At 48.0% G+C, this 17,862-nt stretch overlaps 1 protein-coding gene across 1 annotated transcript in view; it reads right to left on the reverse strand.

Moving 5' to 3' along the window:
* Positions 1–812: 812 nt before the first annotated feature.
* LOC146146359 (uncharacterized) overlaps positions 813–17,862 on the reverse strand; it is a 29,158-nt gene continuing 12,108 nt past the window's right edge. The window contains exon 8 of the mRNA XM_083389728.1: positions 813–1,113. Within this exon, the coding sequence (XP_083245854.1) occupies positions 930–1,113 (184 nt within the window). The 3' untranslated portion in view covers positions 813–929. The remainder of the gene's footprint in view (positions 1,114–17,862) is intronic.

Raw genomic sequence — 17,862 nt, forward strand, 5'->3', positions numbered from 1 at the left:
CGCATTGATCAACATGGATTTCGGTGTACTGACATTTCATAAGGCCGTAACTCACAATGTTAATTTTTCCTTAAAACAAAACAACAACAAATTTGCCAGCTGTTTATTATTGCAAGATAAACAAGGTAAAAAAAATTGCACAAGTTTTTTTTCAGAAAGGCGACAATTATTCAAACAGACGTGAAAGTATAGTACAAAGTAATAGTATAACGACAAATTATTGAAAATCAAATCATATTTTGTAGTTCGTGTATGGCTTATCCAATGTTTGGCAACCAAGGGTAAAAGTGTGTTTAAAAAAAGGTTAAGAAACACTGGCTTACGCGTTGCGTGATTAAGGAACCAACCGCGGTCCGGTTTAAAAATCATTTGTGGCTGTGGAGAAGGGTTGCCGTAAGACGTAATAAGAATATCAAAGCCCATATAGAAATCATCTTGAACGTTTCGAGTAACTTTTATTCATTGTTGAAAAGAGTTATTCGAAACGTTCAAAGTGATACCTACTTCCTTATGAAAAGGGAGCATAATGGTTGGTGGTTTTAGTTTAAAGAGACTTTATGGACACCCTGAATATATAATATATGAATAGAAAAACGTTCACACAGAAATCAATTGCAAAAATGTCACCAAAAAAAAGAGACACTAAACCTGCATTAACAAAACAATTAGATTTACAGATCATCATAAACAAGAGCTTCGCAATTGAGCAATAAAATCCGTTTTCGAATTACTCAGTCTTGGCGCCGACAAAAGAAATGGCAAATAAAATCGGTTAAATTGCATTTAAATTCGAGTTAATTGCGGTCTTGAAACTTGGGAATTAGTTTTTGATTTAATCAGTGTTGGCGCCCCCCAAAACATTAAAAGTTGCGGTTTAAAATGGGCAAGAGCTTCGCAATTATTTACAAAACTTGGTAATCCGTTTCGAGTTACTCGGTCTTGGCGCCGAAGAAAAAGTCGAGTAGTGCGTCACGCAGTCTGATGACGTCATTACGCGAGTTGTAGGCGTTGATGCTAACTCGGAGCCACATTTTTCCCGCGAAGTTGGTGAAGCCAGCCACGACGGCGTATTTGCGGTAGAAAGTGGGGATCATCAGATAGCCGGGCAACTTTCTGCGAAAAAAAAAAAAAAAATGATGACTTTATAGTTCAAATATTTACAAAATGTCGAACAGCAAAAGTATAGTACACCGAAAAGCCATCCGAAAAGACTCGCCGAATCTGTCGATCTATGATGCAAGCAGAGCAAGCCAGAAAAACAACTGGCCTGCAGTGAGGTTCGAACTCACGACCTCCGGTCAAGCCGGGACCGTCGCTCTACCAACTGAGCTATATGCAGGCTCAGAGAGGAGCGAGTCGAGAAACAACCATACGCCACACTGCCTGCTGCAGCTTGTTCATATAACTAGACTGTGGTGAGGTTCGAACTCACGACGTCGCTCTCTACCAACTGAGCTACACAGGCCCAGAAGGGAGCGAGTCAAGAAACAACCATACGCCAACTGCCTGCTGCATCATCTTGTTCATATAACTAGCCTGTGGTGAGGTTCGAACTCGCGTCCTCGGTAATACCAGGACCGTCGCTTTACACAGGCTCAGAAGGGAACAAGTCAAGAAACAATCATACGCCACTGCCTGCTCATCCTGTTCTTAAAACTAGCCTGTGGTGAGGGTTCGAACTCGCGACCTCGGTAATACCGGACCGTCTCTCTACAACACAGGCTCAGAAGGGAGCGCGAGTCAAGAAACAACCATACGCCAACTGCCTGCTGCATCTTGTTCATATAACTAGCCTGTGGTGAGGTTCGAACTCGCGACCTCGGTAATACCGGACCGTCGCTTTACTACACAGGCTCAGAAGGGAGCGAGTCAAGAAACAACCATACGCCAACTGCCTGCTGCATCATCTTGTTCATATAACTAGCCTGTGTGGTGAGGTTCGAACTCGCTCGCGTCTTCGGTAATACCAGGACCGTCGCTCTTTACCAACTGAGCTACAGTGGTGAGGTTCGAACTCACGACCTCGGTCATGCCACGACCGTCGCTCTACCAACTAAGCTTCACAGGCTCAGAAGGGAGCAGCTAGTCAAGAAACAACCCATAGATAGCACCGTTGCCTCCTGCTGCATCTTGTTCATATAACTAGACTGTGGTGAGGTTCGAACTCACGACGTCGCTCTACCTACTGAGCTACACAGGCTCAGAAGGGAGCAGCTAGTCAAGAAACAACCCATAGCACCGTTGCCTCCTGCTGCATCTTGTTCATATAACTAGACTGTGGTGAGGTTCGAACTCGCGACGTCGCTCTCTGAGCTACACAGGCCAAGAAGGGAGCGAGTCAAGAAACAACCATACGCCACACTGCCTGCTGCATCTTGTTCATATAACTAGCCTGTGGTGAGGTTCGAACTCCCGACCTCGGTAATACCGGACCGTCTCTCTTCTACCAACTGAGCTAACAACACAGGCTCAGAAGGGAGCGCGAGTCAAGAAACACTGCATCATCTTGTTCATATAACTAGCCTGTGGTGAGGTTCGAACTCCCGACCTCGGTAATACCGGACCGTCTCTCTACCAACTGAGCTAACAACACAGGCTCAGAAGGGAGCGCGAGTCAAGAAACACTGCATCATCTTGTTCATATAACTAGACTGTGGTGAGGTTCGAACTCACGACGTCGCTCTACCAACTGAGCAGCTACACAGGCTCAGAAGGGAGCAGCTAGTCAAGAAACAACCCATAGCACCGTTGCCTCCTGCTGCATCTTGTTCATATAACTAGCCTGTGGTGAGGTTCGAACTCGCGTCCTCGGTAATACCAGGACCGTCGCTTTACACAGGCTCAGAAGGGAACACAAGTCAAGAAACAACCATCGCCACTGCCTGCTGCATCTTGTTCATATAACTAGCCTGTGGTGAGGTTCGAACTCGCGACCTCGGTAATACCTGGACCGTCGCTTTACACAGGCTCAGAAGGGAACAAGTCAAGAAACAACCATACGCCACTGCCTGCTGCATCTTGTTCATATAACTAGCCTGTGGTGAGGTTCGAACTCGCGACCTCGGTAATACCAGGACCGTCGCTTTACACAGGCTCAGAAGGGAACAAGTCAAGAAACAACCATACGCCACTGCCTGCTGCATCTTGTTCATATAACTAGCCTGTGGTGAGGTTCGGCGAGTCAAGAAACAACCATACGCCAACTGCCTGCTGCATCATCATCTTGTTCATATAACTAGCCTGTGTGGTGAGGTTCGAACTCGCTCGCGTCTTCGGTAATACCAGGACCGTCGCTCTTTACCAACTGAGCTACAGTGGTGAGGTTCGAACTCACGACCTCGGTCATGCCACGACCGCCGCTCTACCAACTGAGCTTCACAGGCTCAGAAGGGAGCAGCTAGTCAAGAAACAACCCATAGATAGCACCGTTGCCTCCTGCTGCATCTTGTTCATATAACTAGACTGTGGTGAGGTTCGAACTCACGACGTCGCTCTACCAACTGAGCTACACAGGCTCAGAAGGGAGCAGCTAGTCAAGAAACAACCCATAGATAGCACCGTTGCCTCCTGCTGCATCTTGTTCATATAACTAGACTGTGGTGAGGTTCGAACTCGCGACGTCGCTCTCTACCAACCGAGCTACACAGGCCCAGAAGGGAACGAGTCAAGAAACAACCGCCTGCTGCATCTTGTTCATATAACTAGCCTGTGGTGAGGTTCGAACTCACGACGTCGCTCTCTACCAACTGAGCTATACAGGCCCAGAAGGGAGCGAGTCAAGAAACAACCGTACGCCACACTGCCTGCTGCATCTTGTTCATATAACTAGCCTGTGGTGAGGTTCGAACTCCCGACCTCGGTAATACCGGACCGTCTCTCTACCAACTGAGCTAACAACACAGGCTCATATAACTAGCCTGTGGTGAGGTTCGAACTCCCGACCTCGGTAATACCGGACCGTCTCTCTACCAACTGAGCTAACAACACAGGCTCAGAAGGGAGCGCGAGTCAAGAAACACTGCATCATCTTGTTCATATAACTAGACTGTGGTGAGGTTCGAACTCACGACGTCGCTCTACCAACTGAGCAGCTACACAGGCTCAGAAGGGAGCAGCTAGTCAAGAAACAACCCATAGCACCGTTGCCTCCTGCTGCATCTTGTTCATACAACTAGCCTGTGGTGAGGTTCGAACTCGCGTCCTCGGTAATACAGGACCGTCGCTTTACACAGGCTCAGAAGGGAACAAGTCAAGAAACAACCATACGCCACTGCCTGCTGCATCTTGTTCATATAACTAGCCTGTGGTGAGGTTCGAACTCGCGTCCTCGGTAATACCAGGACCGTCGCTTTACACAGGCTCAGAAGGGAACAAGTCAAGAAACAACCATACGCCACTGCCTGCTGCATCTTGTTCATATAACTAGCATGTGGTGAGGTTCGAACTCGCGTCCTCGGTAATACCAGGACCGTCGCTTTACACAGGGCTCATAAGGGAACAAGTCAAGAAACAACCATACGCCACTGCCTGCTGCATCTTGTTCATATAACTAGCCTGTGGTGAGGTTCGAACTCGCGACCTCGGTAATACCGGACCGTCTCTCTACCAACTGAGCTAACAACACAGGCTCAGAAGGGAGCGCGAGTCAAGAAACAACCATACGCCAACTGCCTGCTGCATCATCTTGTTCATATAACTAGCCTGTGGTGAGGTTCGAACTCGCGACCTCGGTAATACCGGACCGTCTCTCTACCAACTGAGCTAACAACACAGGCTCAGAAGGGAGCGCGAGTCTTGTTCATATAACTAGACTGTGGTGAGGTTCGAACTCACGACGTCGCTCTACCAACTGAGCAGCTACACAGGCTCAGAAGGGAGCAGCTAGTCAAGAAACAACCCATAGCACCGTTGCCTCCTGCTGCATCTTGTTCATATAACTAGCCTGTGGTGAGGTTCGAACTCGCGTCCTCGGTAATACCAGGACCGTCGCTTTACACAGGCTCAGAAGGGAACAAGTCAAGAAACAACCATACGCCACTGCCTGCTGCATCTTGTTCATATAACTAGCCTGTGGTGAGGTTCGAACTCGCGACCTCGGTAATACCTGGACCGTCGCTTTACACAGGCTCAGAAGGGAACAAGTCAAGAAACAACCATACGCCACTGCCTGCTGCATCTTGTTCATATAACTAGCCTGTGGTGAGGTTCGAACTCGCGACCTCGGTAATACCAGGACCGTCGCTTTACACAGGCTCAGAAGGGAACAAGTCAAGAAACAACCATACGCCACTGCCTGCTGCATCTTGTTCATATAACTAGACTGTGGTGAGGTTCGAACTCGCGTCCTCGGTAATACCAGGACCGTCGCTTTACACAGGGCTCAGAAGGGAACAAGTCAAGAAACAACCATACGCCACTGCCTGCTGCATCTTGTTCATATAACTAGCCTGTGGTGAGGTTCGAACTCGCGACCTCGGTAATACCGGACCGTCGCTTTACTACACACAGGCTCAGAAGGGAGCGAGTCAAGAAACAACCATACGCCAACTGCCTGCTGCATCATCTTGTTCATATAACTAGCCTGTGGTGAGGTTCGAACTCGCTCGCGTCTTCGGTAATACCAGGACCGTCGCTCTTTACCAACTGAGCTACACAGTGGTGAGGTTCGAACTCACGACCTCGGTCATGCCACGACCGTCGCTCTACCAACTGAGCTTCACAGGCTCAGAAGGGAGCAGCTAGTCAAGAAACAACCCATAGATAGCACCGTTGCCTCCTGCTGCATCTTGTTCATATAACTAGACTGTGGTGAGGTTCTAGACTGTGGTGAGGTTCGAACTCACGACGTCGCTCTACCAACTGAGCTACACAGGCTCAGAAGGGAGCAGCTAGTCAAGAAACAACCCATAGCACCGTTGCCTCCTGCTGCATCTTGTTCATATAACTAGACTGTGGTGAGGTTCGAACTCGCGTCCTCGGTAATACCAGGACCGTCGCTTTACACAGGCTCAGAAGGGAACAAGTCAAGAAACAACCATACGCCACTGCCTGCTGCATCTTGTTCATATAACTAGCCTGTGGTGAGGTTCGAACTCGCGACCTCGGTAATACCGGACCGTCGCTTTACTACACAGGCTCAGAAGGGAGCGAGTCAAGAAACAACCATGCGCCAACTGCCTGCTGCATCATCTTGTTCATATAACTAGCCTGTGGTAAGAAGGTTCGAACTCGCTCGCGTCTTCGGTAATACCAGGACCGTCGCTCTTTACCAACTGAGCTACACAGTGGTGAGGTTCGAACTCACGACCTCGGTCGTGGTTGGCGACTGAGCTTCACAGGCTCAGAAGGGAGCAGCTAGTCAAGAAACAACAGACTGTGGTGAGGTTCGAACTCACGACGTCGCTCTCTACCAACTGAGCTACACAGGCCCAGAAGGGAGCGAGTCAAGAAACAATCATACGCCACACTGCCTGCTGCATCTTGTTCATATAACTAGCCTGTGGTGAGGTTCGAACTCGCGACCTCGGTAATACCGGACCGTCTCTCTACAACACAGGCTCAGAAGGGAGCGCGAGTCAAGAAACAACCATACGCCAACTGCCTGCTGCATCTTGTTCATATAACTAGCCTGTGGTGAGGTTCGAACTCGCGACCTCGGTAATACCGGACCGTCGCTTTACTACACAGGCTCAGAAGGGAGCGAGTCAAGAAACAACCATACGCCAACTGCCTGCTGCATCATCTTGTTCATATAACTAGCCTGTGGTGAGGTTCGAACTCACGACGTCGCTCTACCAACTGAGCTACACAGGCTCAGAAGCTGCCTGCTGCATCTTGTTCATATAACTAGCCTGTGGTGAGGTTCGAACTCGCGACCTCGGTAATACCGGACCGTCGCTTTACTACACAGGCTCAGAAGGGAGCGAGTCAAGAAACAACCATACGCCAACTGCCTGCTGCATCATCTTGTTCATATAACTAGCCTGTGGTAAGGTTCGAACTCGCTCGCGTCTTCGGAAATACCAGGACCGTCGCTTTACCAACTGAGCTACACAGTGGTGAGGTTCGAACTCACGACCTCGGTCATGCCACGACCGTCGCTCTACCAACTGAGCTTCACAGGCTCAGAAGGGAGCAGCTAGTCAAGAAACAACCCATAGATAGCACCGTTGCCTCCTGCTGCATCTTGTTCATATAACTAGCCTGTGGTAAGGTTCGAACTCGCGACGTCGCTCTACCAACTGAGCTACACAGGCTCAGAAGGGAGCAGCTAGTCAAGAAACAACCCATAGCACCGTTGCCTCCTGCTGCATCTTGTTCATATAACTAGACTGTGGTGAGGTTCGAACTCGCGTCCTCGGTAATACCAGGACCGTCGCTTTACACAGGCTCAGAAGGGAACAAGTCAAGAAACAACCATACGCCACTGCCTGCTGCATCTTGTTCATATAACTAGCCTGTGGTGAGGTTCGAACTCGCGACCTCGGTAATACCGGACCGTCGCTTTACTACACAGGCTCAGAAGGGAGCGAGTCAAGAAACAACCATGCGCCAACTGCCTGCTGCATCATCTTGTTCATATAACTAGCCTGTGGTAAGAAGGTTCGAACTCGCTCGCGTCTTCGGTAATACCAGGACCGTCGCTCTTTACCAACTGAGCTACACAGTGGTGAGGTTCGAACTCACGACCTCGGTCGTGGTTGGCGACTGAGCTTCACAGGCTCAGAAGGGAGCAGCTAGTCAAGAAACAACAGACTGTGGTGAGGTTCGAACTCACGACGTCGCTCTCTACCAACTGAGCTACACAGGCCCAGAAGGGAGCGAGTCAAGAAACAATCATACGCCACACTGCCTGCTGCATCTTGTTCATATAACTAGCCTGTGGTGAGGTTCGAACTCGCGACCTCGGTAATACCGGACCGTCTCTCTACAACACAGGCTCAGAAGGGAGCGCGAGTCAAGAAACAACCATACGCCAACTGCCTGCTGCATCTTGTTCAAATAACTAGCCTGTGGTGAGGTTCGAACTCGCGACCTCGGTAATACCGGACCGTCGCTTTACTACACAGGCTCAGAAGGGAGCGAGTCAAGAAACAACCATACGCCAACTGCCTGCTGCATCATCTTGTTCATATAACTAGCCTGTGGTGAGGTTCGAACTCACGACGTCGCTCTACCAACTGAGCTACACAGGCTCAGAAGCTGCCTGCTGCATCTTGTTCATATAACTAGCCTGTGCTGAGGTTCGAACTCGCGACCTCGGTAATACCGGACCGTCGCTTTACTACACAGGCTCAGAAGGGAGCGAGTCAAGAAACAACCATACGCCAACTGCCTGCTGCATCATCTTGTTCATATAACTAGCCTGTGGTAAGGTTCGAACTCGCTCGCGTCTTCGGAAATACCAGGACCGTCGCTTTACCAACTGAGCTACACAGTGGTGAGGTTCGAACTCACGACCTCGGTCATGCCACGACCGTCGCTCTACCAACTGAGCTTCACAGGCTCAGAAGGGAGCAGCTAGTCAAGAAACAACCCATAGATAGCACCGTTGCCTCCTGCTGCATCTTGTTCATATAACTAGCCTGTGGTAAGGTTCGAACTCGCGACGTCGCTCTCTACCAACCGAGCTACACAGGCCCAGAAGGGAGCGAGTCAAGAAACAACCATACGCCACACTGCCTGCTGCATCTTGTTCATATAACTAGCCTGTGGTGAGGTTCGAACTCACGACGTCGCTCTCTACCAACTGAGCTACACAGGCCCAGAAGGGAGCGAGTCAAGAAACAACCATACGCCACACTGCCTGCTGCATCTTGTTCATATAGCTAGCCTGTGGTGAGGTTCGAACTCACGACGTCGCTCTCTACCAACTGAGCTACACAGGCTCAGAAGGGAACAAGTCAAGAAACAACCATACGCCACTGCCTGCTGCATCTTGTTCATATAACTAGACTGTGGTGAGGTTCGAACTCGCGTCCTCGGTAATACCAGGACCGTCGCTTTACACAGGGCTCAGAAGGGAACAAGTCAAGAAACAACCATACGCCACTGCCTGCTGCATCTTGTTCATATAACTAGCCTGTGGTGAGGTTCGAACTCGCGACCTCGGTAATACCGGACCGTCTCTCTACCAACTGAGCTAACAACACAGGTTTAGAAGGGAGCGCGAGTCAAGAAACAACCATACGCCAACTGCCTGCTGCATCATCTTGTTCATATAACTAGCCTGTGGTGAGGTTCGAACTCGCGACCTCGGTAATACCGGACCGTCTCTCTACCAACTGAGCTAACAACACAGGCTCAGAAGGGAGCGCGAGTCTTGTTCATATAACTAGACTGTGGTGAGGTTCGAACTCACGACGTCGCTCTACCAACTGAGCAGCTACACAGGCTCAGAAGGGAGCAGCTAGTCAAGAAACAACCCATAGCACCGTTGCCTCCTGCTGCATCTTGTTCATATAACTAGCCTGTGGTGAGGTTCGAACTCGCGTCCTCGGTAATACCAGGACCGTCGCTTTACACAGGCTCAGAAGGGAACAAGTCAAGAAACAACCATACGCCACTGCCTGCTGCATCTTGTTCATATAACTAGCCTGTGGTGAGGTTCGAACTCGCGACCTCGGTAATACCTGGACCGTCGCTTTACACAGGCTCAGAAGGGAACAAGTCAAGAAACAACCATACGCCACTGCCTGCTGCATCTTGTTCATATAACTAGCCTGTGGTGAGGTTCGAACTCGCGACCTCGGTAATACCAGGACCGTCGCTTTACACAGGCTCAGAAGGGAACAAGTCAAGAAACAACCATACGCCACTGCCTGCTGCATCTTGTTCATATAACTAGACTGTGGTGAGGTTCGAACTCGCGTCCTCGGTAATACCAGGACCGTCGCTTTACACAGGGCTCAGAAGGGAACAAGTCAAGAAACAACCATACGCCACTGCCTGCTGCATCTTGTTCATATAACTAGCCTGTGGTGAGGTTCGAACTCGCGACCTCGGTAATACCGGACCGTCTCTCTACCAACTGAGCTAACAACACAGGCTCAGAAGGGAGCGCGAGTCAAGAAACAACCATACGCCAACTGCCTGCTGCATCATCTTGTTCATATAACTAGCCTGTGGTGAGGTTCGAACTCGCGACCTCGGTAATACCGGACCGTCGATTTACTACACACAGGCTCAGAAGGGAGCGAGTCAAGAAACAATCATACGCCAACTGCCTGCTGCATCATCTTGTTCATATAACTAGCCTGTGGTGAGGTTCGAACTCGCTCGCGTCTTCGGTAATACCAGGACCGTCGCTCTTTACCAACTGAGCTACACAGTGGTGAGGTTCGAACTCACGACCTCGGTCATGCCACGACCGTCGCTCTACCAACTGAGCTTCACAGGCTCAGAAGGGAGCAGCTAGTCAAGAAACAACCCATAGATAGCACCGTTGCCTCCTGCTGCATCTTGTTCATATAACTAGACTGTGGTGAGGTTCGAACTCACGACGTCGCTCTACCAACTGAGCTACACAGGCTCAGAAGGGAGCAGCTAGTCAAGAAACAACCCATAGCACCGTTGCCTCCTGCTGCATCTTGTTCATATAACTAGACTGTGGTGAGGTTCGAACTCGCGTCCTCGGTAATACCAGGACCGTCGCTTTACACAGGCTCAGAAGGGAACAAGTCAAGAAACAACCATACGCCACTGCCTGCTGCATCTTGTTCATATAACTAGCCTGTGGTGAGGTTCGAACTCGCGACCTCGGTAATACCGGACCGTCGCTTTACTACACAGGCTCAGAAGGGAGCGAGTCAAGAAACAACCATGCCCCAACTGCCTGCTGCATCATCTTGTTCATATAACTAGCCTGTGGTAAGAAGGTTCGAACTCGCTCGCGTCTTCGGTAATACCAGGACCGTCGCTCTTTACCAACTGAGCTACACAGTGGTGAGGTTCGAACTCACGACCTCGGTCGTGGTTGGCGACTGAGCTTCACAGGCTCAGAAGGGAGCAGCTAGTCAAGAAACAACAGACTGTGGTGAGGTTCGAACTCACGACGTCGCTCTCTACCAACTGAGCTACACAGGCCCAGAAGGGAGCGAGTCAAGAAACAATCATACGCCACACTGCCTGCTGCATCTTGTTCATATAACTAGCCTGTGGTGAGGTTCGAACTCGCGACCTCGGTAATACCGGACCGTCTCTCTACAACACAGGCTCAGAAGGGAGCGCGAGTCAAGAAACAACCATACGCCAACTGCCTGCTGCATCTTGTTCATATAACTAGCCTGTGGTGAGGTTCGAACTCGCGACCTCGGTAATACCGGACCGTCGCTTTACTACACAGGCTCAGAAGGGAGCGAGTCAAGAAACAACCATACGCCAACTGCCTGCTGCATCATCTTGTTCATATAACTAGCCTGTGGTGAGGTTCGAACTCACGACGTCGCTCTACCAACTGAGCTACACAGGCTCAGAAGCTGCCTGCTGCATCTTGTTCATATAACTAGCCTGTGGTGAGGTTCGAACTCGCGACCTCGGTAATACCGGACCGTCGCTTTACTACACAGGCTCAGAAGGGAGCGAGTCAAGAAACAACCATACGCCAACTGCCTGCTGCATCATCTTGTTCATATAACTAGCCTGTGGTAAGGTTCGAACTCGCTCGCGTCTTCGGTAATACCAGGACCGTCGCTTTACCAACTGAGCTACACAGTGGTGAGGTTCGAACTCACGACCTCGGTCATGCCACGACCGTCGCTCTACCAACTGAGCTTCACAGGCTCAGAAGGGAGCAGCTAGTCAAGAAACAACCCATAGATAGCACCGTTGCCTCCTGCTGCATCTTGTTCATATAACTAGCCTGTGGTAAGGTTCGAACTCGCGACGTCGCTCTCTACCAACCGAGCTACACAGGCCCAGAAGGGAGCGAGTCAAGAAACAACCATACGCCACACTGCCTGCTGCATCTTGTTCATATAACTAGCCTGTGGTGAGGTTCGAACTCACGACGTCGCTCTCTACCAACTGAGCTACACAGGCCCAGAAGGGAGCGAGTCAAGAAACAACCATACGCCACACTGCCTGCTGCATCTTGTTCATATAACTAGCCTGTGGTGAGGTTCGAACTCACGACGTCGCTCTCTACCAACTGAGCTACACAGGCCCAGAAGGGAGCGAGTCAAGAAACAACCATACGCCACACTGCCTGCTGCATCTTGTTCATATAACTAGCCTGTGGTGAGGTTCGAACTCCCGACTTCGGTAATACCGGACCGTCTCTCTACCAACTGAGCTAACAACACAGGCTCAGAAGGGAGCGCGAGTCAAGAAACACTGCATCATCTTGTTCATATAACTAGCCTGTGGTGAGGTTCGAACTCGCGACCTCGGTAATACCGGACCGTCGCTTTACTACACAGGCTCAGAAGGGAGCGAGTCAAGAAACAACCATACGCCAACTGCCTGCTGCATCATCTTGTTCATATAACTAGCCTGTGGTGAGGTTCGAACTCGCTCGCGTCTTCGGTAATACCAGGACCGTCGCTCTTTACCAACTGAGCTACACAGTGGTGAGGTTCGAACTCACGACCTCGGTCGTGGCTAGCGACTGAGCTTCACAGGCTCAGAAGGGAGCAGCTAGTCAAGAAACAACCCATAGCACCGTTGCCTCCTGCTGCATCTTGTTCATATAACTAGACTGTGGTGAGGTTCGAACTCACGACGTCGCTCTACCAACTGAGCAGCTACACAGGCTCAGAAGGGAGCAGCTAGTCAAGAAACAACCCATAGCACCGTTGCCTCCTGCTGCATCTTGTTCATATAACTAGCCTGTGGTGAGGTTCGAACTCGCGTCCTCGGTAATACCAGGACCGTCGCTTTACACAGGCTCAGAAGGGAACAAGTCAAGAAACAACCATACGCCACTGCCTGCTGCATCTTGTTCATATAACTAGCCTGTGGTGAGGTTCGAACTCGCGACCTCGGTAATACCGGACCGTCTCTCTACCAACTGAGCTAACAACACAGGCTCAGAAGGGAGCGCGAGTCAAGAAACAACCATACGCCAACTGCCTGCTGCATCATCTTGTTCATATAACTAGCCTGTGGTGAGGTTCGAACTCGCGACCTCGGTAATACCGGACCGTCTCTCTACCAACTGAGCTAACAACACAGGCTCAGAAGGGAGCGCGAGTCAAGAAACACTGCATCATCTTGTTCATATAACTAGCCTGTGGTGAGGTTCGAACTCCCGACCTGGGTAATACCGGACCGTCTCTCTACCAACTGAGCTAACAACACAGGCTCAGAAGGGAGCGCGAGTCAAGAAACACTGCATCATCTTGTTCATATAACTAGACTGTGGTGAGGTTCGAACTCACGACGTCGCTCTACCAACTGAGCAGCTACACAGGCTCAGAAGGGAGCAGCGAGTCAAGAAACAACCCATAGCACCGTTGCCTCCTGCTGCATCTTGTTCATATAACTAGCCTGTGGTGAGGTTCGAACTCGCGTCCTCGGTAATACCAGGACCGTCGCTTTACACAGGCTCAGAAGGGAACAAGTCAAGAAACAACCATACGCCACTGCCTGCTGCATCTTGTTCATATAACTAGCCTGTGGTGAGGTTCGAACTCGCGACCTCGGTAATACCAGGACCGTCGCTTTACACAGGCTCAGAAGGGAACAAGTCAAGAAACAAACAACCATACGCCACTGCCTGCTGCATCTTGTTCATATAACTAGACTGTGGTGAGGTTCGAACTCGCGTCCTCGGTAATACCAGGACCGTCGCTTTACACAGGGCTCAGAAGGGAACAAGTCAAGAAACAACCATACGCCACTGCCTGCTGCATCTTGTTCATATAACTAGCCTGTGGTGAGGTTCGAACTCGCGACCTCGGTAATACCGGACCGTCTCTCTACCAACTGAGCTAACAACACAGGCTCAGAAGGGAGCGCGAGTCAAGAAACAACCATACGCCAACTGCCTGCTGCATCATCTTGTTCATATAACTAGCCTGTGGTGAGGTTCGAACTCGCGACCTCGGTAATACCGGACCGTCGCTTTACTACACACAGGCTCAGAAGGGAGCGAGTCAAGAAACAACCATACGCCAACTGCCTGCTGCATCATCTTGTTCATATAACTAGCCTGTGGTGAGGTTCGAACTCGCTCGCGTCTTCGGTAATACCAGGACCGTCGCTCTTTACCAACTGAGCTACACAGTGGTGAGGTTCGAACTCACGACCTCGGTCATGCCACGACCTCGGTCATGCCACGACCTCGGTCATGCCACGACCGTCGCTCTACCAACTGAGCTTCACAGGCTCAGAAGGGAGCTGTAGTCAAGAAACAACCCATAGATAGCACCGTTGCCTCCTGCTGCATCTTGTTCATATAACTAGACTGTGGTGAGGTTCGAACTCACGACGTCGCTCTACCAACTGAGCTACACAGGCTCAGAAGGGAGCAGCTAGTCAAGAAACAACCCATAGCACCGTTGCCTCCTGCTGCATCTTGTTCATATAACTAGCCTGTGGTGAGGTTCGAACTCGCGTCCTCGGTAATACCAGGACCGTCGCTTTACCAACTGAGCTACACAGGCTCAGAAGGGAGCAGCTAGTCAAGAAACAACCCATAGCACCGTTGCCTCCTGCTGCATCTTGTTCATATTACTAGCCTGTGGTGAGGTTCGAACTCGCGACCTCGGTCATACCAGGACCGGACACAGGCTCAGAAGGGAGCGCGAGTCAAGAAACAACCATACGCCAACTGCCTGCTGCATTTTGTTACTATAAAACTAGCCTGTGGTGAAGTTCGAACTCGCGACCTCGGTAATATCAGGACCGTCGCTGTACCAACTGAGCTACACAGGCTCAGAAGGGAGCGAGTCAAGAAACATCCATAGCACCGTTGCCTGCTGCATCTTGTTCATATAACTAGCCTGTGGCGAAGTTCGAACTCGCGACCTCAGTAATATCAGGACCGTCGCTCTACCAACTGACTGAGCTGCACAGGCTCAGAAGGGAGCGCGAGTCAAGAAACAACCATACGCCACTGTCTGCTGCACCTGTTCTTAAAACTAGCCTGTGGTGAGGTTCGAACTCGCGACCTCGGTAATACCAGGACCGTCGATCTACAATTGAGCTACACAGGCTCAAAGGGGAGCAAGTCGAGAAACAACCATACGCCACTGCCTGCTGCATCTTGTTCATATAACTAGCCTGTGGTGAGGTTCGAACTCGCGACCTCGGTAATACCAGGACCGTCGATCTACAATTGAGCTACACAGGCTCAAAGGGGAGCAAGTCGAGAAACAACCATAGCAACGCTGCCTGTTGCATCCTGTTCGTAAAACTAGCAACTTACGAGCTCGGCCATACTGGGACCGTCTCTCTACCAACTTCAAAAAAATATGCAAAAACAACCCATATATAAATGTAAAACATATATTGTTATCCTAAGGGACATGGAGCATGCAATATTTTAAAGTACTGTTAGATAAATTTACCCTTCTTTCTTGTTTGTTTTTTTAAATTTTACTATTTTTAGAGCATAATGTGGTTGAGGAATATCGCATCCCATAAAGAAGTAGTTAACATTTTGAACGTTTCTAATATCTCTGTATTATTTCCAACATCTTGGCAACATTCTTGGAAGTTTGCGAATGGTAAAAAAAATAAAATAGTTTTTTTGTAACTATTTTTATCTGGTCATGCAAACGAACTTGTAAAGCGTAAAACGTGCCTACTTGTACCAAATCGTTTTAAATGAAGTATTCAACTTAATCTATATTGATTGTGAAATGAGCTTAATTTAATTTAATGCAGCTCTAGTAACAATAGTCTAGTTTCGGAGCATAATGGTTGTAGGTTTTAGTTAGTCGTACGGTAGGAATATCAAAGACCATACGGAGGTGGGCAACATTTTTCTTTCTCTTTTTATTTTTAACACCGATTGGAAACGTTCAAAATGTTAACCCCCCTACTTGTGGGCTTTAATATTCTCGCTACTTTCCATTTTGTTTCCTATTCATTTACAAATATACGTTTTTGAGAACGACCTGCTGAGTTTCTTGTTTGAGAGTTTTTTTCTTCCTAATTTAGTGGTTTGCTTCTCAAATTTTGATTTTCCGTTTTCTCTCATTTTTGTTCCTTTTCATTTATTTTACTTTTTCTGTTTCCTTCCGAGTGAAACTTAACTTCTAAAAGGAGTGTTTTTAGCTAAAATGAGCAAGTGGAATTTATTTTTCTTTTAACCGGTAAGGAAAATGGCCAGCTAGTTTTTTTTTGCTTTTTTCGCGCTAAAAATAAGTTAACAGTTGGCTAATATTTTCTCTTCTATACGTTTATTGTTTTTGAATTATAATTTAGTGTTGTCTCGTTACTTCGCTTTTTGTATTTCTCTAAAAATAAACTCTATTTGGCCGATTAGCTTTTATCGCCAACTGCTATTATATTTAATAGAAATCGGTTTCAAAAACTTCAATAAGATATTAGCGAGACTTTTTTGTGCCGTTTAAATCGACGGAAAACGACCCCAAACGTCATTTTAGAATTGTCACGCGTCACACGTTATTTCAAGTTAAAACTTTTAACTTTTTTATTTAAATTAAGATAATTTAGTTGTTAAGTTAAAGGGTGGTTTAGCTTTGTTTACTCTATAAAACATAGTTTTGACATATTCTATATTTTATTAGAGAACCAAAGTCCCTATTTTGTTCTAAATCAGTTCGCAAAAAAGATTTTGTTCCCTCTAATCGTTTTACAAGAAGTTAGAACTGAAACTAAATCATTCACCATCACTTTCATCATAAACGTTGTTATAATTCGGCCCGCCTCAGACTGTAAAATGTTGCGCCGCAGTTTCTTTACAAAAATTTTCCATATCTTAAAACCATAACAAAAAAATAGCATAAGCAATTTTTTTCAGAATGAACAAAGAAATGCACAAAGAAAATTTTTATTCCAGTTACCAATCAGACTAAATCCCAAGACAGGCAAACTCCACCACAGAACTATACTAATTTAACACATTTAAGGAATAAATCTCTGTGCTTGGTTGTAAATCATGGTTCAAATTACTTAATAAATTGCTATCAAATCGGCAGCGATAGCACCCTAGTATCAGACGAGTACCGAAACCACCAATTGACACCTGGCATCGGCTCGATCACATGGTCAATTATGAAAAGTTCCCTTTACAACCAAAAAATTAGGCATTTTTTGGCAAACTGTCAGTTCGAATGCTTTATAACGCCCTTTACAAAGCCATTAGTTAATTTTATTTAATAGGGTCGTATAATGGCAATACCCGGCATACCCTCGGATGTAAAATTTCGTTTCGATTTGCTTAGTATGAAACAACAAATGAAAACGTAAAAAATGTTACTTACCATATAAACAGTGAGCTAATGTTTCCCTTTAATGGTTTAAGAGATAACAGGTCAGCTTCTAAGTTTTCAGTAATTTTTAAAAACTTAACGTTTTTTTCACAAACTTGGTTGGTTTTACATCCCTTTTCGAAAGCTGGAATTTTCCATTTTAACAAATTTCTGGCACCACATCAGTACGAGAAGTGGGCGTAAATTAGAAGCTACCTTTTTTTTCGAAGCCTCTAAACCAGGGGTAGGCAATTATTTTGACAGCGGCAACATGAGAAACAAAAAATGTTGTGGCGGGCCGTGTCAAAAAGGGGTTTTAAAATACACATAATTCAATGTGTAATTCATTTGAAAAGAATCAATAATATCCTTGTTTTAACAAGCTGAAAGAGAAGGGATAAGTGAGGATGGCTTACAAGGGTAATGTATTCAATAAAATATTCTGAAATCAATAAAAAAATGTTAAGGTTTATTTTTG

This window comes from Ascidiella aspersa, chromosome 5 (assembly GCF_963924565.1).
Source record: "Ascidiella aspersa chromosome 5, kaAscAspe10.2, whole genome shotgun sequence".
Classification (NCBI taxonomy): Eukaryota; Metazoa; Chordata; class Ascidiacea; order Phlebobranchia; family Ascidiidae; genus Ascidiella; species Ascidiella aspersa.